The 25,565-nt window shown below is 40.2% G+C and overlaps 7 protein-coding genes across 15 annotated transcripts; 4 read left to right on the top strand and 3 right to left on the bottom strand.

Moving 5' to 3' along the window:
* Positions 1-34: 34 nt before the first annotated feature.
* Positions 35-1,966, bottom strand: LOC104802113 (peptidyl-prolyl cis-trans isomerase CYP20-3, chloroplastic). The gene is made up of 7 exons (XM_010525570.1): positions 1,831-1,966; positions 1,314-1,502; positions 1,023-1,164; positions 852-940; positions 711-765; positions 488-573; positions 35-370 (listed from the first exon to the last, which is right to left on the bottom strand). Exons 1-7 carry the CDS (start codon positions 1,882-1,884, stop codon positions 215-217), a joined length of 771 nt encoding a protein of 256 aa, XP_010523872.1. The 5' UTR covers positions 1,885-1,966; the 3' UTR covers positions 35-214.
* Positions 1,967-2,850: 884 nt separating this feature from the next.
* Positions 2,851-10,753, bottom strand: LOC104802111 (paladin-like). 3 transcript variants are annotated; one of them, XM_010525565.2, is made up of 19 exons: positions 10,228-10,752; positions 9,608-9,739; positions 9,170-9,241; positions 8,864-8,934; positions 8,647-8,746; positions 8,442-8,540; positions 8,084-8,210; positions 7,396-7,535; positions 7,252-7,311; positions 6,901-7,136; positions 6,100-6,529; positions 5,641-5,964; positions 4,919-5,524; positions 4,632-4,805; positions 4,270-4,503; positions 3,915-4,198; positions 3,529-3,804; positions 3,306-3,428; positions 2,851-3,199 (listed from the first exon to the last, which is right to left on the bottom strand). In XM_010525565.2, exons 1-19 carry the CDS (start codon positions 10,375-10,377, stop codon positions 3,073-3,075), a joined length of 3,765 nt encoding a protein of 1,254 aa, XP_010523867.1. In that variant the 5' UTR covers positions 10,378-10,752; the 3' UTR covers positions 2,851-3,072. The 3 variants fall into 3 exon arrangements, with proteins under 3 accessions (XP_010523867.1, XP_010523869.1, XP_010523868.1); XM_010525566.2 differs by having other exon boundaries at positions 3,107-3,199; positions 3,306-3,432; positions 10,228-10,753; XM_010525567.2 differs by lacking the exons at positions 9,170-9,241; positions 9,608-9,739; positions 10,228-10,752 and having other exon boundaries at positions 8,647-8,708; positions 8,864-8,905.
* A 2,484-nt stretch (positions 10,754-13,237) lies between these two features.
* Positions 13,238-17,957, top strand: LOC104802107. 4 transcript variants are annotated; one of them, XM_010525556.1, is made up of 15 exons: positions 13,238-13,802; positions 13,893-14,189; positions 14,261-14,440; positions 14,772-14,907; positions 15,044-15,378; positions 15,896-16,025; positions 16,153-16,281; positions 16,403-16,447; positions 16,609-16,688; positions 16,784-16,880; positions 16,984-17,073; positions 17,195-17,248; positions 17,430-17,495; positions 17,573-17,765; positions 17,865-17,957. In XM_010525556.1, exons 1-14 carry the CDS (start codon positions 13,393-13,395, stop codon positions 17,732-17,734), a joined length of 2,211 nt encoding a protein of 736 aa, XP_010523858.1. In that variant the 5' UTR covers positions 13,238-13,392; the 3' UTR covers positions 17,735-17,765; positions 17,865-17,957. The 4 variants fall into 4 exon arrangements, with proteins under 4 accessions (XP_010523858.1, XP_010523857.1, XP_010523860.1 ...); XM_010525558.1 differs by having other exon boundaries at positions 13,242-13,802; positions 17,582-17,765; XM_010525555.1 differs by lacking the exon at positions 17,865-17,957 and having other exon boundaries at positions 17,573-17,848.
* On the bottom strand, positions 17,763-19,710 carry LOC104802109 (probable plastid-lipid-associated protein 10, chloroplastic). 3 transcript variants are annotated; one of them, XM_010525559.1, is made up of 9 exons: positions 19,609-19,709; positions 19,218-19,480; positions 19,021-19,140; positions 18,797-18,934; positions 18,624-18,719; positions 18,444-18,524; positions 18,262-18,348; positions 18,118-18,179; positions 17,763-18,029 (listed from the first exon to the last, which is right to left on the bottom strand). In XM_010525559.1, exons 2-9 carry the CDS (start codon positions 19,395-19,397, stop codon positions 17,912-17,914), a joined length of 882 nt encoding a protein of 293 aa, XP_010523861.1. In that variant the 5' UTR covers positions 19,398-19,480; positions 19,609-19,709; the 3' UTR covers positions 17,763-17,911. The 3 variants fall into 3 exon arrangements, with proteins under 3 accessions (XP_010523861.1, XP_010523862.1, XP_010523864.1); XM_010525560.2 differs by having other exon boundaries at positions 19,218-19,474; positions 19,609-19,697; XM_010525562.1 differs by lacking the exon at positions 18,262-18,348 and having other exon boundaries at positions 19,609-19,710.
* A 72-nt stretch (positions 19,711-19,782) lies between these two features.
* LOC104802110 (O-methyltransferase MdmC-like) lies at positions 19,783-21,915 on the top strand. 2 transcript variants are annotated; one of them, XM_010525564.2, is made up of 9 exons: positions 19,783-20,132; positions 20,227-20,280; positions 20,510-20,551; positions 20,632-20,757; positions 20,985-21,052; positions 21,142-21,211; positions 21,301-21,366; positions 21,459-21,536; positions 21,623-21,915. In XM_010525564.2, the coding sequence occupies exons 1-9, from the start codon at positions 19,890-19,892 to the stop codon at positions 21,662-21,664; spliced, it is 789 nt and encodes a 262-aa protein (XP_010523866.1). In that variant the 5' UTR covers positions 19,783-19,889; the 3' UTR covers positions 21,665-21,915. The 2 variants fall into 2 exon arrangements, with proteins under 2 accessions (XP_010523866.1, XP_010523865.1); XM_010525563.2 differs by having other exon boundaries at positions 20,468-20,551.
* Positions 21,916-22,635: 720 nt separating this feature from the next.
* On the top strand, positions 22,636-24,433 carry LOC104802106 (uncharacterized protein C594.04c-like). Its single transcript, XM_010525554.2, has 3 exons — positions 22,636-23,022; positions 23,107-23,370; positions 23,726-24,433. Exons 1-3 carry the CDS (start codon positions 22,798-22,800, stop codon positions 24,203-24,205), a joined length of 969 nt encoding a protein of 322 aa, XP_010523856.1. The 5' UTR covers positions 22,636-22,797; the 3' UTR covers positions 24,206-24,433.
* Positions 24,434-24,725: 292 nt separating this feature from the next.
* On the top strand, positions 24,726-25,539 carry LOC104802105. Its single transcript, XM_010525553.2, has one exon. The coding sequence runs from the start codon at positions 24,879-24,881 to the stop codon at positions 25,257-25,259; it is 381 nt and encodes a 126-aa protein (XP_010523855.1). The 5' UTR covers positions 24,726-24,878; the 3' UTR covers positions 25,260-25,539.
* Positions 25,540-25,565: the final 26 nt, after the last annotated feature.

Below are 25,565 nucleotides of genomic sequence, written 5' to 3'. Positions count from 1 at the left end.
AGGGTGTTTTGAGAATTCTCTTGCAACAGAAACGTCAAAGACATATATGGCAATTGCTCTATGTGTATATCCAAAGACAAGGAGTTGAAACCTGAACATCATCATTATCATTATTACTCAGCTTGTTACTCGGAGTTCATACTCGTTTCGAAAGACAGGACATGATGAGGAACCATGGATTTTACACCAAGTCCCTTGAGGGCCAGTGGCTCACTCAAGCTTCCACTGGCAGCTCTCCGCAGCTATAGATTCTGCATGTTTTCTTGGGAGCATCCATCCGGCCGGTCTCTTGTGCCTCGAGATTCTTCACAATATCCATTCCATCAACAACATGTCCGAACACGACATGGCGATTGTCCAACCATGGTGTCTGCCAAATACATACATACACATACATCATAATTCAAATGTATAATAACATACTAATGCAGAGCATCAATGAATTGAACTGTATAAGCCAAGAAACTTTTGGGGATCTTATTATTACCTTGACTGTGCAAATGAAGAACTGGCTTCCGTTGGTGTTAGGACCAGCATTGGCCATACTCAGTACTCCTGGCCCTACATGCTTCACTGCAGTCAAAAGGAGGATTCAAAGTTATGTTATCTTTCTAAGGCTTTTTTTTTTTTGAAGAGAAGTCGACATTTTTCCTATCAATCAACCGAGAAAATCAACAGAGTGGTAAATAAAAACTCCCAAGCTTACTCACATGTGAAGTTTTCATCTTCAAAACTAGAGCCGTAAATGCTTACTCCTCCAGTACCCTGTAATGATATGGAAAGACAACTCAGAAGAAGCAAAAACCGAGGTTTTTTCATAAATGAATGTATATAATTCCCCGATAGCTCACATTTCCCTCGGTGAAGTCTCCTCCCTGGATCATGAAATCCTTTATAATGCGATGAAATGAACAACCCTTGTACCCATATCCTTTCTCACCTGAGTATTCATCCCTTTGTCAAAGTTTGACTACATTTGCAATCTTCTTTGGGAATAATGGGATTAAGATGAGAGATCTAACCAGTACACAAGACACGGAAGTTTTCGACCGTTTTAGGCACGACATCTCCAAAGAGACCTATCACGATTCTTCCGGAAGGTTCACCACCAATTTCAACATCAAAGAAAACCTTCTTTGTCACTTTAGCTTGAAGTGCTTCCTCCTAAAATCAGTGGCCATTAAACTCAGTAACTTAATCCAAACCCCAAAGTTCAAAGCTTCTATTTTTTTTTCTTTTTCGTTTTCCCGACTGTAGTAAAGAAAAGCTAGCCATGATTATGAAATGACAAGCATAGTTTCCTGGAATCTTACAGTCGCCATGGCTTTGACACAAGCCATTCTCCGAGACCTGGAAGCAGAAGCTCCTGAAACATGCTTAAGGGTAAGACTCGATGAACGGTGCAGTCTTGAAAACAATGCTGCTCCTGAGAAACCTAAGCCACCGGAGTGAGAAGCTCGAGGGCTGGGAATCAACTGCGGCCTACCCACCCCAGAAACAGCCTGTATATGTATATACACACGGGCAATGAGAATGTAGGTATAAACTGACACAATAACAGTATCCACACCAGTACATCATTACGCCTTTAGAGACTCTATCAAATCCCAGCAATACGCTTTGTATTTCAGATGGGTTTCTAGTTCTGTCGACACAGTTCCATTAGCATCCAGAGATGGGAACCCAGTAAACCGAAAGAGAAACCCTATTACCAATGTACTCAGAAAACAAACACCAGTATTCGAGCAGACCAAAAATGAGATTCAAGGAGCTGAAATTGCAGAAATTTTGACGCAAACTAAAAAACCCAGGAAAGTTTAAGGGACGAACCCGGGGAATGAAGCAGGAAGCGTGAACCATTTGCATTGAAGACGAAGAGGCCATTGAGTATTGAAAAGTTAGAGAGAAAAAAAAAAAATCGGAGCGTTGGTTTCCTCTCTACAGTTTTTTTCAGATAAGAGTAAAGCGCCGCACGGCCCTTTGTTTCAAGTGGTATTATCCTTAACGTTGACCGCTAACATACGCCGCATGCTCTTGTGCACTTTCGACCGTTGTCGGGAGAATATTCCGTACGTACAGTATCAATAACTGGGCCGATTTAACGGCCATCAAGCCCAGCCCAAAATTACAACACATCATGAACCTTCTGGGCCAGCTAGAGGCTCCGTATTAATGTTTTTAAATACAATTATAGATATTTATTTTCTCATTCAACTAATTTGTGGGGAAAAAAATCTTTAGATTGTATGTATAGGCTAAAGTGTATATTACGTACTGAATGTGATTGGTGGGTAGAATATTAATATACGTGTCGAGGATATGCGTATTTTGAACGATAAGAAGTAATTATCAAGAAGGGAAAGATTGCGATATCATAGCAATGAGATAACTGATTATGCAACAATAAATTGGAAAAAAGAAAACAAAATCACAAGTTTCTCGGGCATTGAGAGATGGGATTCTGTCGGGAGAGCGAGGAGAAGAAATGGATTTGGTTAAGTCAATAAATTGTGAAAAGTAAAGGGAGCTCCCCTTGACACAAGGCCAAAGGTTCTACTGAGATACGAATCGCCTGAAATTATGTACGGATGGCGTAACTACCACGACGACGGTCGCTCTTGAGGGTTCTTCCGGTCATTATTTCCTCGATTACGCTTTGACCCATACATTTTTTTAGGGGTTTCCATTGTTCCCCCAAATAATTGTATTGTATATGTTTGCCAATTTCCATTATATTATTATTTTTCTCAAGTGTGTGTTCCACTTGAAGAGGCGGCAGAACGTTTTGAGCGGGGAGGTGGGTGTTGCTCGATTGATGGATAAAGCAGGACCGTCAAAGGTATACAACCATACCTAAAACCAAAACCAGGTATATACACGCATGTATATTAAAACTAGATAGATTTTTTTAATAAAAAGAGAAAAAAAAGATACTTTTTAGAGTGATAAGAGAGAGCCTGATGAGGATTTTTCGCAACTACTGGCATAAAAATGTACAAGAGGAGCCTATGGGACGGGGAACATAGAAGAAGATACAAGCAGAGAGAGCTGTACAGTTCAATTGGGTAGATTTTAAATGCGGAGGTTATGACAGAGATGGCCAAGTTCGGGTCGAGCATCGATCCATTCCATGAACTTCATCTCGTCTGGGGACGTGCAGTAGAGGTAAGATCTGTACGTAATCAGGTAAAAGTACCTCCTGCTCCCACCACGCCAACAACAGAACACATCATATTAGCAACTAGTGAATCCCTATTGGTGTGCAAAGAAGGCATCAGTCAGGAGTTGAGGACAAAAATCCCTACCTCAGGGCTTTGACACCCATATCCATTATGTACGCACGTTTTTCATCATCTCTGTTTGGAAGTTTCTTGATTTCTTTGGCGTAGTATAGAATATCTTCCTTTAAATCCCCTGCTTCCCCACACCTTTCTCAATTCAACCAAAAAAAAAAAAAAGGAGAAACAAAGTTAGCAAACGGTAAATAACAGTGAAGGCAGTAATGTAATGTGAGGAGGAGGAGATTACAGTTGGATGATTCCATCAACATCTGCTTTGCTTTGAGGACCATGTGTAAGCACTCTTATCAGGCTCAGTATGTCACTGTAATCCTCCATCCTCCATGCTTCTTCTTCAGATGCCCTCCTGCAACTCTCCTCTTCTTCTTCCCCGGTCGAATTTGGATCCCGCGATAACTCAGTTGTCAAGTTCTGTCCAGTTTGGAGTCCAAGACATGTGATAGCCATTGCATATGCTACTCCTCCGTATCCCGTGTGCGATACAAATAGGTAACTCCCTGCCAAACTGTTGAATACCCTTACCCACCTCACTCAGTTTTTCCAAATATGCTTCTTTAAACTAGCAACGATTAAAAAAAAGGAAGTAAAGGACAAACCACATTTTGTGATACTTACTCATCTTTGCAGTACTGGATGGCATCAACATCAGAAGCCAATGCCTCTCTTTCTCTTGTTAAGGGGATTCTCTGATATGATATGTTGTACCCTTCATCCTTTAAAGCAGCATATACTTCAGAAGGCGTCTTCACATTATCCGGGAAAATGTTCTCCCAGTATCCTATTACCCGAGACTGATTTGATGCTGGGCTGTATTCTTCTCGATGCAATAGCATCCTGCCACCGGTTTCTTTAACTTCTGACAGTATATCCTCTTTTAGCCGTGCTTCCATGCTCTCCACCTGCAATACGGAAATGAGTCAAGATCACACTTGCCTTCGCAATTGAGCTGTGCATGTTAGTAGAGACGTACCGCTGGACCGGTTATTCCGACATGCTTGAGGGTATCAACAGGTTTATTCAGCTCTCTCAGAACAAACGGAGTCCCATTGATGTAGACAATTGCTTCTTCTCTCAAGTCTGTCACTACTATTCTCTTCGTGGTACCCCCACCTTCTTCTGCCGGTTTGGCGCCTAAATAGGCAAGCATCTTTCTTGCCCCAGAGATTGTGGGGGTCGCCATGCTATACACAGGACACCTATCAACCTGGAAAAATAAATCAAATTAGGCAGAAATATCATACAGTTCACCATTTAAATTTTCTGGTTCAAACTTGTGTTTTGATTAATTTACGGTTATTTTTCAAAACATCAGGCAGCCGCATTCAAGCGTACCTTGAATAGGTTAGGTGCACCGTGAATCTGCATCTGACTGGAAGTTCTTTGGCCGGGAAAGAAATACATTTTAAGTATAGAGCCTTTGCCCAAAACAGACCCACTGCGATCCTTGACGATAGATTCCATGACCGCGTCTCCATGTTGAGATTCATGCTGTGTCCGCAATTCCTCCTGCATTTAAAATAAGCTATGTTGTAATGCACACGCTTCCATGTGAGAAAATGAAAGAGACAATTACATGCTCAGACACATTTTCCAGCCTGAATAATGAGACGAAGACTCACAGGAATGGTGAAAAATCTCCCAGGTCGTAGCCTTATGCTCCACTTCATTGCTTGCACCTCAGGCCTCTGATGTAACCAATTCTTAAATGTAACCTTGGATTCTCCTTGGCCACAGAATCCATCAAAAGCCTCACTTCCAAGATACGCAGAAAAGGCAATCAAACGGAAGTATCTTTCCAAGTACTCAGCACCACGTTTCAGGGCTGCACTCCTCACTCTTGGCTCGACATGTTGTTGGTTGAAAACCTTCCTGTACTGCAAAACAGCTTCACGGATATTTTGCAATGCAGAACATCTATCGATCACAGCATCTAATGCTTCACGGGATTCAAACCCATTATCAAATAATCTAGTGATCTTCCACAACAGAAGGATGTCGTCCATTCCAAAAGCACGTCCATGTTCCTCTTCAGTTCTTCGTCCAGAATTACGAGATCTTGTTTCAGTGTTATTACCTCCACTTTCTTCACCACCACTGGAAGAATCTTCATCCACAATTTCGTGAGTCAGAACATCATAAAGGACTTTAACGGGTCTCCCATAATTGATACGAAGCTTTACAAGGCAGGCAATGACAGTTCCAGTAGTCGTTCTTCCTCTACCCATCTGTGAATTCAAAGTGAGAGAGAAAATGTCATTAAGTAGAACAGAAAAGCCCAGCTGTGTGGTAAATGGGTATCACCAAATACACGAGAAGATTGGGTCCTTGAAGGAAACTCAACCTGGCAATTGAAGACAAAAGCAGTATCTTTCAAAGCAGAAGAGATATTTGTCGCCAATGTGTCAAAGTCTGAACTTTTGGGAGCTTTACCATCAGTTATAGGCACACGTGCATACTTAATAGGAAAACCATCAGACTCTAAGCATTTGTAAACTTCGAGAGGTGTTTGAACAGAGTCAGAATTCACATGCTCCCATGCATCAAAGATCTGCCCTTCCTTCGTTTCATGAATGACCATTATTGCACCCCCATACCGCTTAGCCTCTCTCAGAATATCCTCCTTCAAACGAGCTTCCATTCTCTCAACTCTATCTCGATCAATGCCCTAACAGAGATATTATGTTAATTTCCAAAACCAATTCAGAATATCCTCCTTTAAGAAAAGTTTCAACTATCACATCTAAAACTTGATGTATGCTTGAATGTATTTGAAATATAATGATAAATTATGAATTATTACCGTGTATTCTAGCATGTTCTTATATGGCCTTTCAACCTCCCGTAGCACAAACGGCTTTCCATTGATATAAATGACAGGTTCTTCCCTCATGTTGTGCCAAAAAACTGGCCGGCCACCTCTGGAACTTCCAACTCTTGCGATGACAGATCGAATGCCATCAATGGTAGGATTTGCAACACCGTAAACAGGAAATCCTGGAACCTCTCTGAAGTTCGGTGCTCCTTCCACCCTCTCTGGTAGACATGGAATTTGACAACCAGGACAGTGATCACTCTTCAGGACAGTTTGGCTTCCAAGCACTTCTCCATTTCTAAGTGCAGCAACAACACCCATCTCATGGGGGCGCCCACCAGTTGATTCTGCGATTTTTGTCAAAGAAGGCTTCGTAGTTGCATATCCCAAAGCACCCATAGGATCTCTCCTGAGCAACCTGGATGAAGCATTTCAACTTTTACGGGACACTCTCAAATAACATGCCACCCATGGCCCTAACTGATAACAAGTGTTACTAATACCAATATCAGATACCTTTCACTTCATAAAAATTGCATTATAACGTGATTCAAAAATATTGGAAAATGATCTTGATGCTTCTGTTTTATTATTCTTGGCAGTTAATAGGATTTTATAGCAGTTCAAATAACAAAATCGCAGTTGAAACCAATGAAACATAATCAAACTCTCTAAATGCTAGTTTTACTTGAACTGCCCGCTTTGAAAACAGAGATGTAACCAGAATGGCTGACAAATGGATCAAGATTTTAACCAAAGCAAATCATCTAATCGCTGGTCGCCACATACCTGCGTAGTATGCTATAGAGTTCTGGCCTAGCTCGCATCCACTCAGCAAAACTGACATGGCCAAGCAAAGCAGATTGAAGAAAAGAACCCTCTGAATGAAGATATACAGCAAAGCATATAAGGAAGTAATATCTTTCCAAGTACTCGACAAAAAATGAGAGTGCTGCCTCTCTCTTCTTTTCATCGGGTTGGCGCAAAATACTACTGCGATAGGTTGCAATTGCCTCTCGTAAATTCTGTAAGTTGATTCATAAATAAACTTCAGACCTTTTACCCTAAATTCATAGGATAAAAACTATACAGTAGCTACAAATAAGATCATACACTCAATCAGCCTAGAAAACTCTTTACCTGCATGGATGCACATTTGTCAATGACTTTATCAACTTGCCTTTTGCCTTCAACACCTCCCTGGAGACACGAAACCAATTAGTAAGTAGAACCAGCAGAATGGCCGAAATGAAAAATAGATTCGAACATACATAAATTAAGTACCTCTAAGACCCGAATCAAACTTCTTATGACTGCATATTCCCCTCTACGGATCGCCTCCTCAGAACTTGGCAGACTAACAGTAATATTTTGACCAGCATTATAAATTCTCCCCAAAGAGTTGCTTCTTGGGAAACCTAGATCTTTAGCCAACACGATGTACAGAACACAAAAACAACACCTGTCAAAAACAACTTTTACTAGAATCTACAGGCTTATCACCAGTGCCTGGGGAACTCATTTCTAGTCTGTATGCATAAAAACATACTTGAGAGATGGGATGATTCAGTGTTTGATCAGCTCTCTGAAAAATAAAGTCTATCGTGTGTGTGTGTATATTCGTAAGTAGCACGTGAACTTGGCAAATCAAGGTAGCCCAAATATGACTAGACACCCGAGAACCGTCCTTAATTTAGAAAAAGAAAAACAGAATATAAATCATGCAAAAGACCATTTCTAATATAGGATATGAATGGCAGACAGTTCTCACGTTGAATAAGAATAAATGAATCACTGTATGTGCCGCCATAAATATGTAAATGTTTACTGAAAGGATAATAGTTTCCTGTCCCCTTATGGTAGCAGAACAAGTATCAGCAACTAATAATACCAGGTCAAAAATGCTGGAAGTTCATGTGATTGTAACAATAAGGCAAAGAGTCTAAAAGTGCCCCAATAAGCAAAAAAGTACCTGATGCTCCAGTGCGCTGGAGATAGACCAGAGTGGCAACCACCATACCGGTCGTAGTACGTCCACGTCCCATTTGACAATTAAAAATTATCTCTGTGTTAATGTCAACTTCAGATATCTTCTGAATCTGGAAACATACAGATGAAGAAATAAAAATCGAATATTGGCATTGTAATCCACAGGAGTAAATCCTGATATGCTGAAGGGGTAGCCAGCTAGTACCATGCGTTGAGGCTCAAACAAGGGTATTCATGTTATAAGCCTCTAAGATTTGGCATGATTTCCTCATACGTATTTAACTTAAATTACTGGGAAAGGGCCTAAAGACATTCAGTAATTTCATAAACTTAAGACATACCAATTTATCAAAATCTGTTTCTTTTGGTGACTTTTCGTCCGTCACAGGAACACGTTCATAATCAACAAGGTAACCTTCTGCTTGCAGTTCTTCATAAACCTAGGCCCAAGAAAATAAGAAGAATAATGAGATAAAGTTGGTAATCTCATACAAGGTTGCATACTTTGCACCACACGTGTTTTAATGCTTGCTTCCAATTCCATACCTCAAGTGGAGTCTTCAAAGAATTAGATGAGACTGGCTCCCATTGGTCCACCATTTGACCATCTGGCAATTCATCAGTGACAAGGATCTTATTTCCATATCTGCTATGCAAAATTTCAAAAATATTTGGTAGCACCAAAAGAAACCAGTGATACAAACAGAGTTAGAGCATTTCAAGGTCCCAGTAGCGAGCCATAATTTAGAGTAAAAAGGTGCACCTCGCCGCCTCCACGAGAATGTCTTCTTTCAGCCGAGCTTCCATTTGCTCTACCCTGTCGCGGTTGATCCCCTAAACAGAAACATAAGCTTAAGGTTAGAAATGAAAGGAATTGGGGAGATGTCGTGCCTCTGCTGAGCAACATAAGCCAATAACATGAATAAAAGGCAAATAATGCACGAGAGCTGTATGCCAGTTCTAAGGCTCCCTAGTTGCAGGTCTCTAAAATTGAAACAATAGGTAGCAGTAATTAAATCAAAACAACAAAGGGCACATGAAGATATGCTAAAAGGACAAGGTTTTTTACCGTATACTCAAGGTTGGTGAAAGGTTTCTCCACGTCGCGTAACACAAAAGGCCGCCCATTTATATATACTACCTGCCATGTGTGTACATATTCATGAGACGCACAAAAGCTACACTAGGCTGTACTATATCATGGATAGGTAAGAGTCTAATAGTTGGCTTCACTACTGCTGTTAACAATTTCATAGCCACATAGAACATTATGAAACATGGGTTTTATTGCTCTGTTCAGCTTGCTAAAGACTTAAGTATTCCTTGCACCAAAAAAAAACTTTCCCAAGCGTTGGAGTGTTTGTCAAACAGGTCTTGTTAATTTGGACCGGTTCAAAAGCAGCCAAGTAGATAAATTACACTCAAACATAATTTATATTGCATCACAGGGAAAACTGCAACAAAAACCATGCATTGCCTATTCCTGGCAGGAAACAGAGAGATTTACCGGTTCCTCCCTAAGACTAATCCAAAGAACTTGGACTTGCTTCCCATCTTTGTGAGCTCCAATGTGCCTAAGGACGTTTCCAATTCCAATAGCAGTTGGAATTGCAACTCCATGGACACGTAGTGAATCAGCCTGTAACAAAAGACCACGAAACCAGCACCAAGCAGCACGATCAGATCGGGTTGAATCTATTATCTCTCAACCAAAATAGTGCAATAGACAAATGGTACTGGTGGAAGCTAACACGGGATCTATATGGTATCTGCATTGCAGAACATACACACAAACATTTGAGAAACAAAAAAGAGGATAGGCGAGATCTGGAAAATTCAGGGAATTTAGTGCATAAACCCCGAGTCCAGATACCTACAACGTTGCGATTCTTCTGACACCAAGTCATAACACAACTTGTATGATTTATTCCGTTTACGGATTCAACTCACTTCATACGATAAGATTTTCCCCCCACGATAACTGGATAACACAAACACGCAAGATTCAAGAATTCTAAGCAAGAACCAGCGCGAATAATCCTATTGCAGCCAAACCCGCAACTCCTAGAACAGAATCCTTATGCCCGATAACTGTAAAACTATCAACAAATCAAGCCCGAGAGAAACCTGACGGTAATTGGGAGCGCCTTCGATCTGAGGAGAGAGACGTTTGTTCTGACATCCCGGGAAGTGATCGCTCTTGAGGATCGTCTTCTTCCCAAGTACCGATCCATCTCTCAGCTTCATCACATGCTCCGGTTCCTTTGGTATCGACATCTCTCATACAACAAACGAACACAGTTCACACTTCACCGCAGCAGATTTGAGACTTTTTCCCACCCTAGAAACAAGACCGGAACCTTCGATTCCTCTGCTGCTCTCTTTTCCTGTCCCCAACTTCGAAACGAACCCGTTCGCCGATAAGACAAAGCGCCAATGCGAAGCCTAGGAGAGAAGGAAAATCCTGAATCCCACCAGAGCTATTTTCTCGCGCGATAAAAAAATCGAGCAGTAGAGAGAAAATGGAACAGCCCTGAAGGAAATTGTACGAATCAATATGAGCTCCAAAAGGCTCAAAATTTTCACGCGAACGATAAACACGGTGGCGAGAGGAAAACAAGAACAGAAGATCACACACGGCAAATGAAAAACGAATAACCTCAGACCGATACATACATATATATACACACATAGAAACGTACATAAAATTTTAAAAAATAAAATAAATACTGTTGTTAGTACTTAATCTCAGAGCCGGCACTCCAGAAAATATTAGATAATCATATGGTTAATTGTTATTACACGTAATCGATGGCTAATAAAGTAATTATACATTTAAAGTAACTACCAACTCTTGGAGACAATAAATGGTAAGAGAATTTCTATTGGCTGGCGAATGAGGTGTGTTGTTTTTGGCACACAGGAAATATCATATTAACAACAATAATAAATGATTACCAACAAAAAAAAAAACAATACTACTAAATCGGATTAAATGACAAACTCGAAATATGCATTGGAATAAAGAATATTCCGAAAATAAAACCTGAAATTATGAGTTACTACTTTCAAGAGGAAAAAAAAAAGGGATACGATATCTACCGTGGAATATTCTCTTGCGATGCTAAGAGGGCAATCGACCACCACAATTCACCAAATCTCCAAACGAAATTTTGCATGCGAACACAATATTCGGAATTTTTTTTTGGAGAATATAAATCAACACAAGTGTAAAAACTAACTTTTTTGTGCAATAAAACTAATTTCTAATGATTAGGTAACGACCGGAAGCGCATCAAGGGAAAAATGGCGAAAATAGTTAATAAAACTACTTTTAAAGAATGTATTTGTAGACTAAATTAGTCAAATAGATTAATTTCATGTACAATTTAAAAAAAACAACACGTTTTTCTCAAAGGAAAAGTCATTCAAGTATTTATTTTATATTTTTTTTCCAAAATTTCGAATAAACAAAAAAACTAATTTTCAACAAAAAAAAAATGCATTGACATTATCACACACGCTCCTAAAAACTGAATTAGTGTATGATAAATGATCATTGTAAAACATTGCGTGTTTACCCCTATTATATTAGTATTGGATAATACGTGTAGAGATGTGGATATTATGATAATACTATACGGAAAAATTCTAAAAAAATACTGAAAATTTTGATTAAAAAACACTAAAATTTTTATTTTATCAAATAAATATTAAATTTTTTAAAATTTGACAAAATAAACATTTTATCTCTTCTACAATTGTCAAAATAAACAAAATAATTGACGTAACATAATGAGATTCAAACACGTCATATTATTTTTTTGACAATCGAAAAAAAATCATGTATTTTTTTAGATCACTAACAAAGTTCAATATTTTTTTGATAATCACAGAAAACTTCATATAATTTTTGGATCAATCAAAAAGTTCAGTGTTTTTTAGATTCGTTTAAAAAGTTTAATATTTATTTGATAAAAAACAAAATTAGGTGTTTTTCATCAAAATTAAAATTTTCAGTGTTTTATTTTTAGATTTTTCCTATTATAACCTCAAAACTTCCTTTTATATATATATATAAGGAAGTTTGTGTATGTGTGCAGTGTTTCAATTCATGATATGGGACGTGCGATTATGGTGTCGGTAATATTTTTAGAATACTTTGCAGTAAAACGCGTTTACGTTTGTTCAGTATTATATAAAAGATATAACTACAGGTCATAATAAGTACCGAAACTAATGTTGAACTACATAACCGTGTTTTACGTTCACGATAAGATCGTGATTACAAACGGGCCAACTTCACTAAATATTCATATATAGAAAATCAAGCGGTGGATTATATGCATGTATTCAATATACAACATGTTACTATTTTATTATCACCATGATACAAATATTTTTGTTGGTTTATAATTTGATAAACGACAAACCCTGACATATTATAAAATGTATTTTTTTCTTCCTTGTAATGACCTGTCCGAATGAAAGAAGTAATATAATAGACTCAAAGGCACGTATTTGATACGATCCAATGAAGTCTTTTCCATCTTTAATATAGAATGTATTGAAATAAAAAAAAATAGTATAATATGAATCGGAATTCGTCACACATATCATCGGTTCACATTCGAATCTGAATCCCAAGAAGTTTCTAGAATCATTATATGATTACTCGAATCAAAGATACTCGTGTTTTATACCGATAAATAAATACATAAATAAATAATATAGTACAAATAAACAATATTTAAAGCAGTCAAATCGCGCGTATGACCGACTGACATTACCCTTAACAACGCATTTATCGTGGTTCGCAAGGCTTCGTGGATGCGTGCCACCTTTTCTTTCCATTTTTTTAATTATTAAACAACCTTTTAATCAATCTGCTTATTTTTATATCGTTCACATTCATTCGTTGTCATCTTATGTCAATCATATTTAATTTTATCTTTTTATTCGGATGATGCAAGAGCATGTGAAAAGTAATACCCGCTAGACCAGTCAGAGTATCTGGTTGTTTTTAGATTCCTCGTCGGAGACTCTGGCTCAGGAGGAAGGTCCGAGTCCGAGTTCGATTTGGGCAACCGCTTCTGTCAAAAGTGGGCCCAAAAAGTTCGTCGTCCACGAAGACAAATGGGTTCGACACTCGTCCGCGTCTGATTCGCTTTGAGCCGTTAATTCCCGATTTCGCTTCTCGTTCATCTTCGCTGGTTCATGCTCACGAATCTTCGCTTCACCCGAGGCAAATGTCTGAATCGCTCTTCCCAGTGAATCTTCAGCTCCATCGTCATGCTTTCTTTTCGAACCCTCACTAGCTTCGTCTCTCTCCCTTCTCCATCTCCGGCGCCGTCGTCGCGTCGCCGTGTATTCTACCCTCCGGCGGTTGCTGCTGCTGCTGCCGCGCCGCCGCCTCTAGAGGTAACTCCCGTGGAGTCTGATCGAATCGTCGTTGGCTTGACGGGGCTAAAAAATGGAGGCGGCTTAAAGGAGGAGGACAGTGCTACAACTCTTGACGGTGGCTACGGACGTCAAGGAGGAGGAGAGGAAGAAGATGAGGAGGAGGAACAGGGGATTTCGAGTATCCATGTGCCTCGGGAGAAATACATAAATGTTTCGAAGTCAGATCTAGTAAACGGCATCGCGACGGCGCTCCTAGATTCCCAAGACGGAGATGCTGATCTCTTTCTTCTCCTTTCGTCGTGCGTCGACCATAAATCCTAATTTCTCGTGAATTAGTTAGCAATTGCTTTGTCGAACTTTCATTTGATGCGTTTTCTGAAATTCATTAGATGCTTGGACGCTATCATTCATGCGGAGCACAAGAGGATTCTAGAGCAGATGAGGGCCGATCACTTCGCAACTCAGTCCATGGAGGAGGTAAGGGACGATGGTGTGATGGGTAAGGAAGAATCCTCTAGCTCTGACGAAGAAACAGACACTGAGGAACTTACCTTGAATGCCAAGAAATATCTGCCTAGGGGTTTAGATGGATATGAGAGCTTGTCATTACCATTGCCTGATGGTTTTGACATATGGAACTTTCTAATTTCTTCTGGAAAACATGGCAAAAGACGCTCGGCACAAAGGTATAATGTGAGAGATTTTAGTTGCTGTGTCACTGAAAATCTAATATAATGTGAGAAATTTTCCAATGCAGCGTGGCTGCTGCAACCCGGTTCCAGCGGTCTTTCATTCAGCTTCTCCACAATGCCGGTTTTGAAGAGCTTTCAGCCAGGGATTTGGCCTTGACCTCAGCCCTGAACACTGATTACCTCCTTACTCTGCCTATATATGTTGATTGGAAGAAGGCCTCTGAATCTAATGCGATCATTTTCCGGTAAAATTTATACCTTTGAACTTGTTTGTACCATGTGTGATCTGTCTTTCTATACAGCAGCTCTTGATATTGCAAAAACTCTTATTCCCTCACAGTTGATGTAGAAAGATCCATATGGTATCATCTTCGCCTCATCTAAGCTTGGTCTCGTCTAAGCTGTCTTTATCCTGATATCTTTGTCTCATAATATGGTAGAGCCTATAGGGCTTTTCTGTGGTTTTGAACCTCACCAGGCTTGCAAACCTTTTTGTTTTGTGCTTCGATTCTGCATTTGCTTGTTAGGCTAATGCTTGTTTTGTTATATTCTTGGGTGATTTCTTTTCCGTTACAGGCGTGGATATGCAACTGAGAGGCAGAAGGGTTTGCTACTTGTAGAAAAACTAGACTTTATCCAGTCTAAACTTCTGCGGGGAATCTTCTCTATTATCTCAAAACCCCTCTCAAAAGTTGGCAAATGGATAAACAAGGTTAGACTCTGTTCTCATGGAACATATGTCATCTGATTTCATCATCAATCGGATCTTCCTGTTCAACTTTGAGAATCAGACATCAGATGTCATGGATAAATGGATAACTATCTCTTTTCTTCAACTCTTGAAATAGGCTGTAAGTGATGTTTCTCAAACACAAGAAATACAAGATTGGACAGAGAAAACGAAAGTCTGGCTTAAGGAGCTATCCCTTTTTCAGCAATCATATCTCGACCAAGGGAAATTTTCCGATAATTTTTTGGGAGGAGAGCTGCTATCAGATTCAGATCTCCCCATATGGCTAGCAGCACAGAGAGCGGTCAATAGGTATGAGGGGCTTCTTTCACCTGTTGGTCCTCGTGAAAAGCTCTTTAGAAAGTTGCTTGCCTGGATTGGTCTCGTTAATCCCGCTTCGGAAACACCATTTCAGTTAGAGAATGACAATAATGCATCTGATCCTTATTTGAGGTATGTGCATTCTTTTTCTGCCAACTTTTTTCATGTCTGATCTTTGTTTTGCTTAACGCAAAATCTCTATAACCAATATCAGGTGTTTTTACTATATTAAGTTTGGGATTTTATTACCTGATTGAATCTGCACTTGCTTACCCTGTATTATCAAGTAAGTCTGAAAAGTTCCTATGCGTATTGGTAGACATTGATCAAACATAAAATTCCTTAACAGCACTGATTCTATATCTGGAATTAACTTATGGAATCTGCTCCTTGCTGTTTGGTCTGCTTGACCTGAAAGCGGATTTGATGTCTGATCTCTCTTCGGCTCTTTTCTAAATATTCCATTCACATCTTCCTGACAGAGGCTACTTACTAAAGCGCCTTCCTTAGGTGTCAGTGTATTGCATCGGCTATATATTATCAGCACAGCGTTGTTAAAAGGATTGCACAGTCAATCCTATAGTATTTGTTTTCTAACAGTTTGACATGATTAGCCATCTAAACTAAGCAATAGAAACATTCTTCTCAGGCCGATTTTCTTATCAAGGATGACGCTGGGTGATATATGGAAACCTGCCTCAAAGAAAGCCTGCGGAAATGATATTTGGAAAAGAATAAAAACTTCTGTCTCCATTCTTCTATCACCGTCGACTCTGCAGGTATGCTTTTCATTTTCCGCACAAATGATTTCTTTTGGGTATGAGCGCCATCAAACTTCCTCATGTGAATGCATCAAAAGTTAGGCTACAATTACCTTTCTCATATAATAATGCATTTAACTAACAGGAGCCTGCATTTGAAGAGCTGATATTGCTTTATACAAAGGATGCAAGTGAAAAGGGTGATGAGGATAAAGGCGAAACCCGGTCATTACAATTGAAGATCTTTGAGAGAATTCCAATTCCAGATTTACCTGTAAGTTTTATTATTTTTTCTAACCCTGCATTAGTTCAGATGTTGTCAATTTCACTTCTTGCTTCTCTTGGCCACTGAGCCTGTCCCCAGGAATTCACCATTTGTTTCCTGCTCTCTGTAGGTTATTTTCCCTCACAAGAAGTTATACTTCCGCATCATAGATACAGTAAGTGCAGTTATGTACATACTTGATATATTAATCGTACTTTGTGAAAATGAAGCTTGCGAGATGTGTGAGACCACCATGAAGACGATAACCATATGGGAGACAATGGTTATTTTGTGAAGTTTTGCCTACCTTGATCCGATACTTGAATCTTTTTGTAGGTACGACTGGATATAGCTACAATTTTGGGACTCTCAGCATACTTCATAAATTACAAGTTTGAGAATATCCAATCCTCCCCGTATGTCTGCTTGTCCCCTGTTCCCTTTATGCGGCTTGTTTCATCTAAACAGAGAATTAGAACTTGTTCTCTCCCTTCCATTGTTTGCAACACAGATCGGCGTTATTTCTTGATGTGATCGCTGTTACTGCTCTGATAATCTATGTAACACGTGTGGCTTTGGGTTACAAGCAGACATGGGATAGATATCAAGTGAGTGGATGAGTTGCATCTTGTCGAAACTAAATTTGGTATTCCCATCACTGCAAAGGTTTTCAATTTCAAGTTTTTTCCCTGCTTTCATCCACCTCTGCAGTTGCTAGTGAACAAGACGCTTTACGAGAAAACATTGGCAAGTGGGTTCGGCTCTGTTCATTTTCTTCTGGACGCCTCAGAGCAGCAGCAGGTAAGATAGTCCTTTGCTTCACTCGTTTATCCCGTTGGAATAGCGTGAAAACTATTCAATCCTATAAAATCTTGTGCTGTTGTGTTGATGGTTTTGTTCTCTTTTTGCTTGATACCTGCAGTACAAGGAAGCGATTTTGACTTATGCGATTATTCTTAAAGCAGGAAACAACCAGGTTAGACATGGTCAATTGTTCTTTTACGCTTGAACTATAAGAATCCATCTCGTGCTTCTTTTTCATTTGGAAATTTCAGGAATTCTCAAGTTTAAACCTCAGTCATGGTTCATAGTTCAGGCTTTTCACACAATATGTACAAATGTATCGATGCTTATGGTCAAAGAACTATTGCCTGCAGGACAAGTCTCGACAAGGAGTTCAAGATAGATGCGAGAGGTTTCTGTACGACACTTTCAAGACAAAGGTAATATAGAATGCGTGGAATTTCAGCTCTTACGGTGACTATACCCACATGATGCTGAAGACAACAACATGTTTAAGAACGTGCAGGTTGAGATGCGAGTAGAAAAGGCTGTGAGCACGTTGATGAGGCTTGGCTTAGTAACAGAAACAATGGTCGAAGGCAAGGCCAGGCTACAAGCTGTTCCTTGTCCACAGGCTTATGCCGCTCTTAAAGACCGATGGAACAGTCTGCTTGGTTGATGTTCCCAAAGGCGAAAAAGCCATAATAGATGTACAAATTTTGCATCTTGTTAATGCTTCGAGGAAACCAGAATTTAGATGTACAGAATAAAATCACTAACACAGTTGCTTTCATCTCTCTGATACACAGCTGGGAACACAGATTGTTGCCCCATGAACAAACATCTCTGATTCTCCTCAGAACTCGAGAGGTTGAGATCTTGTGAAGATAAATACTCCTCCTCCTCCAACAGCCCGACCCAAGAGCATGTTATTATCAAGATACGACAGGTAATACAGCCCGCCTACAGATCTCCTGCCATCCGACACTTCATTCAGCATTGTTCATAACCCATTTGGCTAGTTGGCGAGACAGATAAAGAGGAGACATGTGACTGACATACCTTCCTGGACTGGTAGCAGTCACGGGAATCTGAGCTTTGAAATTAAGGAGGAACTGCAAAATCTGGACATTGAGAAAAGACGTGAAGAACAACAGCGGATTAGTATCGGTAGCAACACGTTAAGATACAGAAATCATATTTCACCTGAAGGCTTATAAACGAACGGGGAAGTATTGCAGGTGCTATGACTGCTTGTATCTGCTCACTGATTTTTATGTTTGTGATGCTTATCTGCCAGAATTATATTGTTTCAACTGAATTCAGACACTGAAGCCAGCCAGCCACAAACCGGAAACAGTGAACTATGTCCCAAAAAGGAAACTGACCTCTTCGAACTGGAGATAGATATTCCGGGTTGAGACCTTGTCAAATTTCGCTGAAACAACCAGTGTCGCCCCTTCTTGCTCCTGCGAATCATATGTACCCAAAACTCTATCCTCAGTATCAATTTTCATTCGGTGGGTTATTATATGTTGCGAGGATAGAGGAAGAAGAAAGAGCAGAACCTCTAACAAGTTTGGAACACTCCACCGGACAACATTCCGAACAATCCCTCTGTCTGATAGATCCCGACACTCGAATTTCTGAAAGATCTGACCCACCTGTAACCCAGTTGTCAATGGATAATACTTAATTATATACAGTTAACAATTATCTTTTGTAATGAATCCATAGTTACCTGAAAGAAGGGAAGCCTAGAGGCGGCTTCGAAAAGGACAAGAACATCAGGAGCAGATGTGTACTGAAGCCGCCATGTCCCATCTAACTGAACCATGTCGATGGGTTCACCTCCTCCATTGTACGATTCCACAATCACCTGAAAAAGCCCTTGAACCATTCCCTACTCAAGAAAACTAACACTACCACCTTTTGTACACTGCAATTTTACATGCATCATCATACCATGGCCTCCTCAATGAACGAACGTTGGTCAGAATCCGCAGAGATTCCTCGTTGGGTGTCTTGCACAGCTCTCAGGAGATCGTGTTTCTTGTATTCTAAGTCAAGCTCCGTATTATAAACCTTCCACAAGACATCGAAATCAATCAGTGCAAATGCAGAAGTGGAGGAGACGCAAGTAAGAGCGATGGCGAACAAACCCTAGCGTTCGTCCCGGAGGCCACAGCTACTGGCCAAGACGACCTCCTTCTCTGATGGGCATTAGGGTTTAGACAAAAAGGGTTTATCCCACGAACATCTCGCTTCGCCATTGATGCACTCGAGAAAGTTGCAGATGCCATTAGATCCATCCCTTCACAAAATGGCCTCAACAGAGCCATCACCGATCACAACCCAATGTCCGAAACACACATAAAGAAGCTAGTGAACAGATACTGTTGCTCACTCCGGATCAAAACTGAAGCTTTTTGCCAAATCATATCACAAAAAAAAAAAATCAGTTTTTTAACCTCCCGAATTTTTTTCCCCTAAATGGAATGTCAAATAGAAACCTCAAAGATTTCCATGACGAAGAAGGAAAAACGAAGATACCTCTGAAAGAAGCCAATCGTATACGAGAGAGTGCGTAAGGTTTATCCCATCCCTTTCGAGTTCCGAGTTTCTTTCTTTCTCCCTTTCCGTTTTCGTTTATAATTTCGTTTATTCCATATCCATAACCATAAATAGCCCACCGCACGAAATCTACACCACGTGGCCGCTTTATGCACCTACCTGAGCCCGACCCGATCGGATACGACCCGGCCCGGCCCATACCCAACAGATGATGGCTTGTTGCTGACGACTGCTCTGCTTCCCTCCCTCTGCTGTTTCCGATGGCGTCCGGTTTCGCGTTGGGTCGCTGCTCGATTTCGACGTGTAGGACGGCCGATGCTTTCCTGAGTAGGTCCCGAGTTCTCGGCGCCAGGGATTTGAGATTCCGTCGCCGAATCACCGGAAAATGCTCGCCGGCGACAGGTTTTGTCGTCGCAGATGATGAGAAGTACGGGAACAAGCAGGTTATCAGCCTCACTCCTCGCCTTTACGACTATGTCCTCTCCAACGTCCGCGAGCCTGAGGTTTCGTCTTCCTCAGACTTGGTTTCGTTCTTCCCTCTCCGTTTAGGGTTTCTCTTCTCTTTGGGTGATTCTATGTCTGCTGATTGCTTGTTAGATTATGAGGCAACTACGCGAAGAAACAGCTGAAATGAGAGGTAGTCAAATGCAGGTAAATCTCTCCAGATTAGGGCGCTTTCCTTGACGTGTGATTGTGTGCTTTGCTAGTTTCAGCTGATTGATGAGCTTTGGTTTTTTGTATGTTTGGAAATTGAAATGGCTTCCTAGGGTTTTTTCGCATAAACTTATATTCATTGGATGTTTAGATTACTTTTGACTGGGCATCATTTTGGTGGTAGGTATCTCCTGATCAAGCGCAATTGCTTGCAATGCTTGTACAGATTCTTGGAGCAAAAAGGTGTATCGAAGTTGGAGTTTACACGGTATTGCCTCCCTCTGTATAGGTTGCCTCAGCATTGTTAACTCACTATAGTTTCTTGTAATGGAATTGCGTATCCTTCAGGGATATTCGTCACTGGCTGTTGCTTTGGTTCTACCTGAATCAGGTTATCTAGTTGCCTGTGAAAGAGACGCTAAGTCTCTTGAGGTCGCTACGAGGTATTATGAACTTGCAGGAGTCTCTCACAAGGTCAGTTTCCGAATTTTCTGTTTGAACTCCTTTAGTTTGAATGTTTTATGACTAAATGCCGAGAACCTAAACTGAAAAATGGTTAGATTTGCTGTCTTGTGGGACATGTTTATCTATATGTCTGTCCATGCAATCTGAATTATTTGGCACTTGTGTTTATTACTGATTGATTCTATAAATTCATTGCACGCTACTGCATGGTTGTTAAATCTGTCTACTCTGTTCAGATTAGGGTGAAACATGGTCTTGCAGCAGATTCTTTAAAATCTATGATTCAGAACGGCGAAAGTAGCAGGTGATCACAGCACCACTTCCTCATTTACTGCAGAGATTGGCTCAGTTTGAAGTGATAATCACCCCTGTTTCCTTTTTTTTTTTGGTTAGCTATGATTTTGCATTTGTGGATGCTGAGAAGAGGATGTACCAGGAGTATTTTGAATTGCTTCTTGAACTCGTAAGACCAAGACCGTAATGTTATTCGGGCAATCTGGGTTAGGTTAGATATGCCATTGTTGTCTGTGTCACTCATGTTAGCTCCAACAGGTCAAGGTCGGAGGAGTGATTGTGATAGACAATGTTCTATGGCATGGACGCGTTGCTGACCCGATGGTATAACATTTCTGTGACAAACAATCATCACATTCATATTACTTTTCCACCGGGAGATGATTACGTTACTCCGTTACGATTTAACGGAACAGGTGAATGATGCTAAGACAATCAGCATTAGGGAATTCAACAGAAGGTTAATGGACGATGAACGCGTAAGCATTAGTATGGTGAGTCTGGAGAACACATCCGCTTTAAGCATAATATTAGTATGGTTTAATATTTAATAAACCCTTGTTTTTGGTAATGCATTCAGGTACCAATAGGTGATGGCATGACTATATGCCGCAAGAGATGACCCTGAGGCTCAGAGAGAAGCCTTGACAGTATCATTGATGTTGAAATCTGTCTCAAGTTGACTTCCCCTTTGTGTTCAGAAGCATTTTGAAGGTAACATATGAAATTTTGTCTTGCCGGTTAACTCATGCAATTGTATTGTTACTTTGTTATTCACATCATGTGAATTACGATTTTTTTTTATTTATGTAATGGGCGTAAAATAGTGATATTGCATATGGAATAACACCATAAAAACGGACTGGAGTATAATAGAATTTGATGTGAATCCTTTAAACTCGTATAGAAACTCAAATTAACTTGAACCAAATATATTAAAGTTGATTTTTTCATCATTAAATTTTGAATCTAAACAAAAAAAAATAAGAGTTTCTCGGATGAAATGTGATTCGACTTTATAACTATATACAAAATATTAATATCAATTTTTTTGGGATAAATTTTAAATTGCACTCATAGAAAAAGAATGTAAATTTTGATTTTTTAAATCATTAGGAGAAGCTGATTAAATAAAATAAAAATGCTTTCGGCTGAGCTAATAATAATTGTAGCCTGTTTATAATGATCATCACGAGATCACAGCAAAATCTATTGGATTTTACTAGACTTAAATGTATTATTTGGATCCACCTTTATTTTATGAAATAGTTATACTTAAAACATCGTTTTGATAGCTTCGTGTCTCTTTTATATTTTTCCCCATAAATAATCAATATATTATATTTTGAGTCTAATGTAAAAATAAAGAATTAGAGTTTCTTTACGTCCACTTGGAGAAAAGGTATATAATCAAATGTACATAAATAACATCGGGTTCATTACAACTAAAATCGTAGCACATGTAGTGACTTAAAAAATAATTTGTGACCAATTCACTTTTTTTCAACCTCTATTATTTTTATTTCGATTTAATCCATATTTGGTTATATTACTGTCTGCTTTATTTTTATAAAGTAGGATATAATCACACGACTGTAATTATTCCAGAGATCAGTGTGGGCCACCACCACATTAAGACCCAGCCCATCACAACAATAAAGCCCAAAGTGCTCTTTCTCTCTCTTTTTTCAAAGCTTATAAAAACAGGCATTTCTTCTCCTCTGATTCACACCATTGTCAAGTCTCATCGAGAAAATGGGTCGGAACCTGAGGAACGCCATTGTCGCTTTCCTTGTTCCCCTTCCTTCCATTTTCTTCTACCTCTCCTTTCTCCGCCTTTACTCTTCCACTTCCGCTTCTGAGATCTCGGCCCTTCATTCATGGTGTGTCAACCACCCATTCCTCTTGGCGAACGCCCTCTTCTTCTTCAACGTCAACGTGCTCTTCTGGGTCATCGGTATACTCCAATCTAGCCACTGGGTATGCATCCATCCATATGTTTGGGGTCGTAAAATTTTTGTCGTGATCTTTGTCTGAAATGTTGGCTTTTGTCTGTTTCCGCAGATGATCGATGTGTATTGGACTGTAATTCCGGTGATGCTGGTTCACTACTTTGCAACGCACCCATTGGCACAGTACAATCAGTGGAGGTCCGCCATTGTTGTGGCTCTGACATGGGTTTGGAGTTTAAGGTTGACTCATAATTACTTCCGCCGGGAAAAATGGGAATGGGGTGCTAGAGAAGACTGGAGATTCAGTGACATGCGGAGACAGTACAGAAATCATTGGTGGTGGCTCTCTTTCTTCTCCGTCTACGTTTCGCAGCAGGTAATACTCAGACACCTGTTCGATGAATTGTCCGAATGAGCTTATTTTTGCTACAAAGCCTTGTGCTTCAGCGGTTTTTTTTCTTCGGTTTTATCTCAATAAAGCGGTTATAAGTCCAATGGTGGTGAAATTTTGAAAATTAGATGGGCTTAAGAGAGAGATCCTGACAATCAATGAGCATCGATTGACATTTCATTCCATCTTTAGTAGAAAAGAACCATTGCCCCCATCATTTGCTTGCATCATGGTGAATATCCTGTCATAATTTGGTAAATTCCAGTTTAATGCCAGACATGTGTTTGCTTTGGATGATTTCTGGTTTTCATTTCTTTTGGGTTCTCTATAAATTTCTCAGATCTTCCTCATCGGGATATGTCTACCATTATACTTTATCCACTCCATTGACAAGCCACTGAACATATGGGACTTCATTGCATCAATAATCTGTTTGGTGGGCATTGTAATAGCATATTATGCAGACACACAACTCCACGAGTTCGTGACCAGGAACGAGGAGCTCAAAGAGCAAGGTAAGCCTAAAGTCCCGAATCTTGAGACGGGCTTGTGGCATTACTCAAGACATCCTAATTACGTGGGCGAGCAATTGTGGTGGTGGGGATTGGTCATATTTGCGTGGAACCTTGGCCAAGGATGGTCTTTCGTAGGAGCAATGGTTAACACTCTTTGTCTGGCCTACGTGACCGTCCTTGTGGAGCGTCGGATGCTGAAACAAGAGTACAGAGCCGAGGCCTATAAGCTCTACCAGAAGACCACGTCAGTTTGGATACCCTGGTTCAAGTTTCCTATTGGTGTTAGAGAGAAGAAGATCGCCTGATGAAAGCTGATTGATTATCTGATCATGCTTTGTTTATGATTCTTTGAGATCGTTGGAATGTGTGTTTTTCTTGGGAATGGTTTCATGGTTGCCGATTTGAGCTGTCATTTGTCTGAAAGATTATGTTTTGTCACATTCTTTTTCATGGCGGGTTGGGTAAGAGTTGTTTGATGAGCCACCTAAATTTTGGCTTTTGACTATAATAAAAATCAAATTTCTTGTGTTACAGATATTGGCCGATCATATATAAATATTTCGCTTAAGATGGCTGATTACATCATTCCATCAACATTTTATACATGACAAAACTTGTTCATGAGGTGCACAATATACGACAGTTCAAAGTACAGGGAGGAAATGTGAAAAGGTTTATAATGCGGGGGTCAAATCTGAATTTCTCATTATTTGACCTAGTGAAACGACAGGAAGTTCGATGGCTTATATTGAAGACTGCGCGTAGTCGTAGTTTGTATTCAAACACCACCTTGCACGGTTAAATATTTTATATAGTGCTATGTTTGACCAAAATTAAACAGCTGTACCATTCTAAATCGAGAAAAATCCCCAAATCTCTTTCGAATTTTAGGGTTCATTGTTTCGTGTCACTTGAATCGGGAAAGACCCGTCCCCTGATCAAGGCGTTACTGATATCGAAATCGATCGATTCTTCGCGATGACATCGGTTTCGTTGTTTCCATTGAGCCTTACCTTTCTTTTCCTGGTTTTCTACTTGATCGGCGTGCAATCAGAGAATCACGCTGGTTTATCGGCGGAGAAGGCCGGAGGCGGAGGCGGCGATGTCTGCGCCGGGTTCTCGGCACCGGATTCATGCCCGATAAACTGTTTCCGGGCGGATCCAGTGTGCGGAGCTGATGGAGTCACGTACTGGTGCGGCTGCCCAGACGCGGCGTGTCACGGCGCTCGTGTCGTCAAAACAGGGGCTTGTGACTCGGGTAACGCTGGAAGTGCCTATTTTCCTGGACAAGCCTTGCTCTTGATCCATATTGTGTGGCTTATCCTGTTAGGGTTCTCCGTTGTCTCCGGTGTTTTCTGATTTGTTTTCGCTTTTGTTATTCTGAAATAGTTACGGTTGTTTTGAGATTCGTTCCTGCTGTAGAGTTTGTATGATGAAAGTGGGATATGCATACCGTGTAGATTGAACTTCTGGTATTGATGTCTGTAACTCGATTCCTCGATTCACTTTGGTGGTTTTACTGAGTAGATCACTCTTTGTCCTAGCTTATTGGGGCTTGTGGGACTGTGTTAAAGATGTCAATGGATGTGTCCTTATCTTGAACCTCAAGAACTGGGGATGGAAGCAACATTTTCTGAAATGATCTGCCTAAGGAAAAAGATCTGT

The sequence above is a fragment of the Tarenaya hassleriana genome, unplaced genomic scaffold, assembly GCF_000463585.1.
Source record: "Tarenaya hassleriana unplaced genomic scaffold, ASM46358v1 Cleome8, whole genome shotgun sequence".
In the NCBI taxonomy this organism is placed as follows: Eukaryota; Viridiplantae; Streptophyta; class Magnoliopsida; order Brassicales; family Cleomaceae; genus Tarenaya; species Tarenaya hassleriana.
Note: the sequence above shows the minus strand (reverse complement) of the source record. Positions and strands in the feature narration are given on the sequence as shown.

Coding starts and splice junctions, on each gene's coding strand:
- LOC104802113 (XM_010525570.1), bottom strand. CDS start 1,884: ATGGCCTCTTCGTCTTCAATGCAAATGGTTCACGCTTCCTGCTTCATT. Junction 1,165..1,313: donor GTGTCAAAGCCATGGCGACT/GTAAGATTCCAG, acceptor CACTGATTTTAG/GAGGAAGCACTTCAAGCTAA. Junction 941..1,022: donor CTTCCGTGTCTTGTGTACTG/GTTAGATCTCTC, acceptor ATGAATACTCAG/GTGAGAAAGGATATGGGTAC.
- LOC104802111 (XM_010525565.2), bottom strand. CDS start 10,377: ATGTCGATACCAAAGGAACCGGAGCATGTGATGAAGCTGAGAGATGGA. Junction 4,806..4,918: donor GGAGATTTTTCACCATTCCT/GTGAGTCTTCGT, acceptor TTTTAAATGCAG/GAGGAATTGCGGACACAGCA. Junction 4,504..4,631: donor GTGCACCTAACCTATTCAAG/GTACGCTTGAAT, acceptor TTATTTTTCCAG/GTTGATAGGTGTCCTGTGTA.
- LOC104802107 (XM_010525556.1), top strand. CDS start 13,393: ATGCTTTCTTTTCGAACCCTCACTAGCTTCGTCTCTCTCCCTTCTCCA. Junction 13,803..13,892: donor CTCTTTCTTCTCCTTTCGTC/GTGCGTCGACCA, acceptor GAAATTCATTAG/ATGCTTGGACGCTATCATTC. Junction 16,689..16,783: donor GAGAATATCCAATCCTCCCC/GTATGTCTGCTT, acceptor TTTGCAACACAG/ATCGGCGTTATTTCTTGATG.
- LOC104802109 (XM_010525559.1), bottom strand. CDS start 19,397: ATGGCTCTGTTGAGGCCATTTTGTGAAGGGATGGATCTAATGGCATCT. Junction 19,141..19,217: donor CCTCCGGGACGAACGCTAGG/GTTTGTTCGCCA, acceptor GTCTTGTGGAAG/GTTTATAATACGGAGCTTGA. Junction 18,180..18,261: donor GTTCGTTTATAAGCCTTCAG/GTGAAATATGAT, acceptor CTCAATGTCCAG/ATTTTGCAGTTCCTCCTTAA.
- LOC104802110 (XM_010525563.2), top strand. CDS start 19,890: ATGGCGTCCGGTTTCGCGTTGGGTCGCTGCTCGATTTCGACGTGTAGG. Junction 20,758..20,984: donor TTGCAGGAGTCTCTCACAAG/GTCAGTTTCCGA, acceptor TACTCTGTTCAG/ATTAGGGTGAAACATGGTCT. Junction 21,053..21,141: donor CAGAACGGCGAAAGTAGCAG/GTGATCACAGCA, acceptor TTTTTTGGTTAG/CTATGATTTTGCATTTGTGG.
- LOC104802106 (XM_010525554.2), top strand. CDS start 22,798: ATGGGTCGGAACCTGAGGAACGCCATTGTCGCTTTCCTTGTTCCCCTT. Junction 23,023..23,106: donor TACTCCAATCTAGCCACTGG/GTATGCATCCAT, acceptor CTGTTTCCGCAG/ATGATCGATGTGTATTGGAC. Junction 23,371..23,725: donor CCGTCTACGTTTCGCAGCAG/GTAATACTCAGA, acceptor TAAATTTCTCAG/ATCTTCCTCATCGGGATATG.
- LOC104802105 (XM_010525553.2), top strand. CDS start 24,879: ATGACATCGGTTTCGTTGTTTCCATTGAGCCTTACCTTTCTTTTCCTG.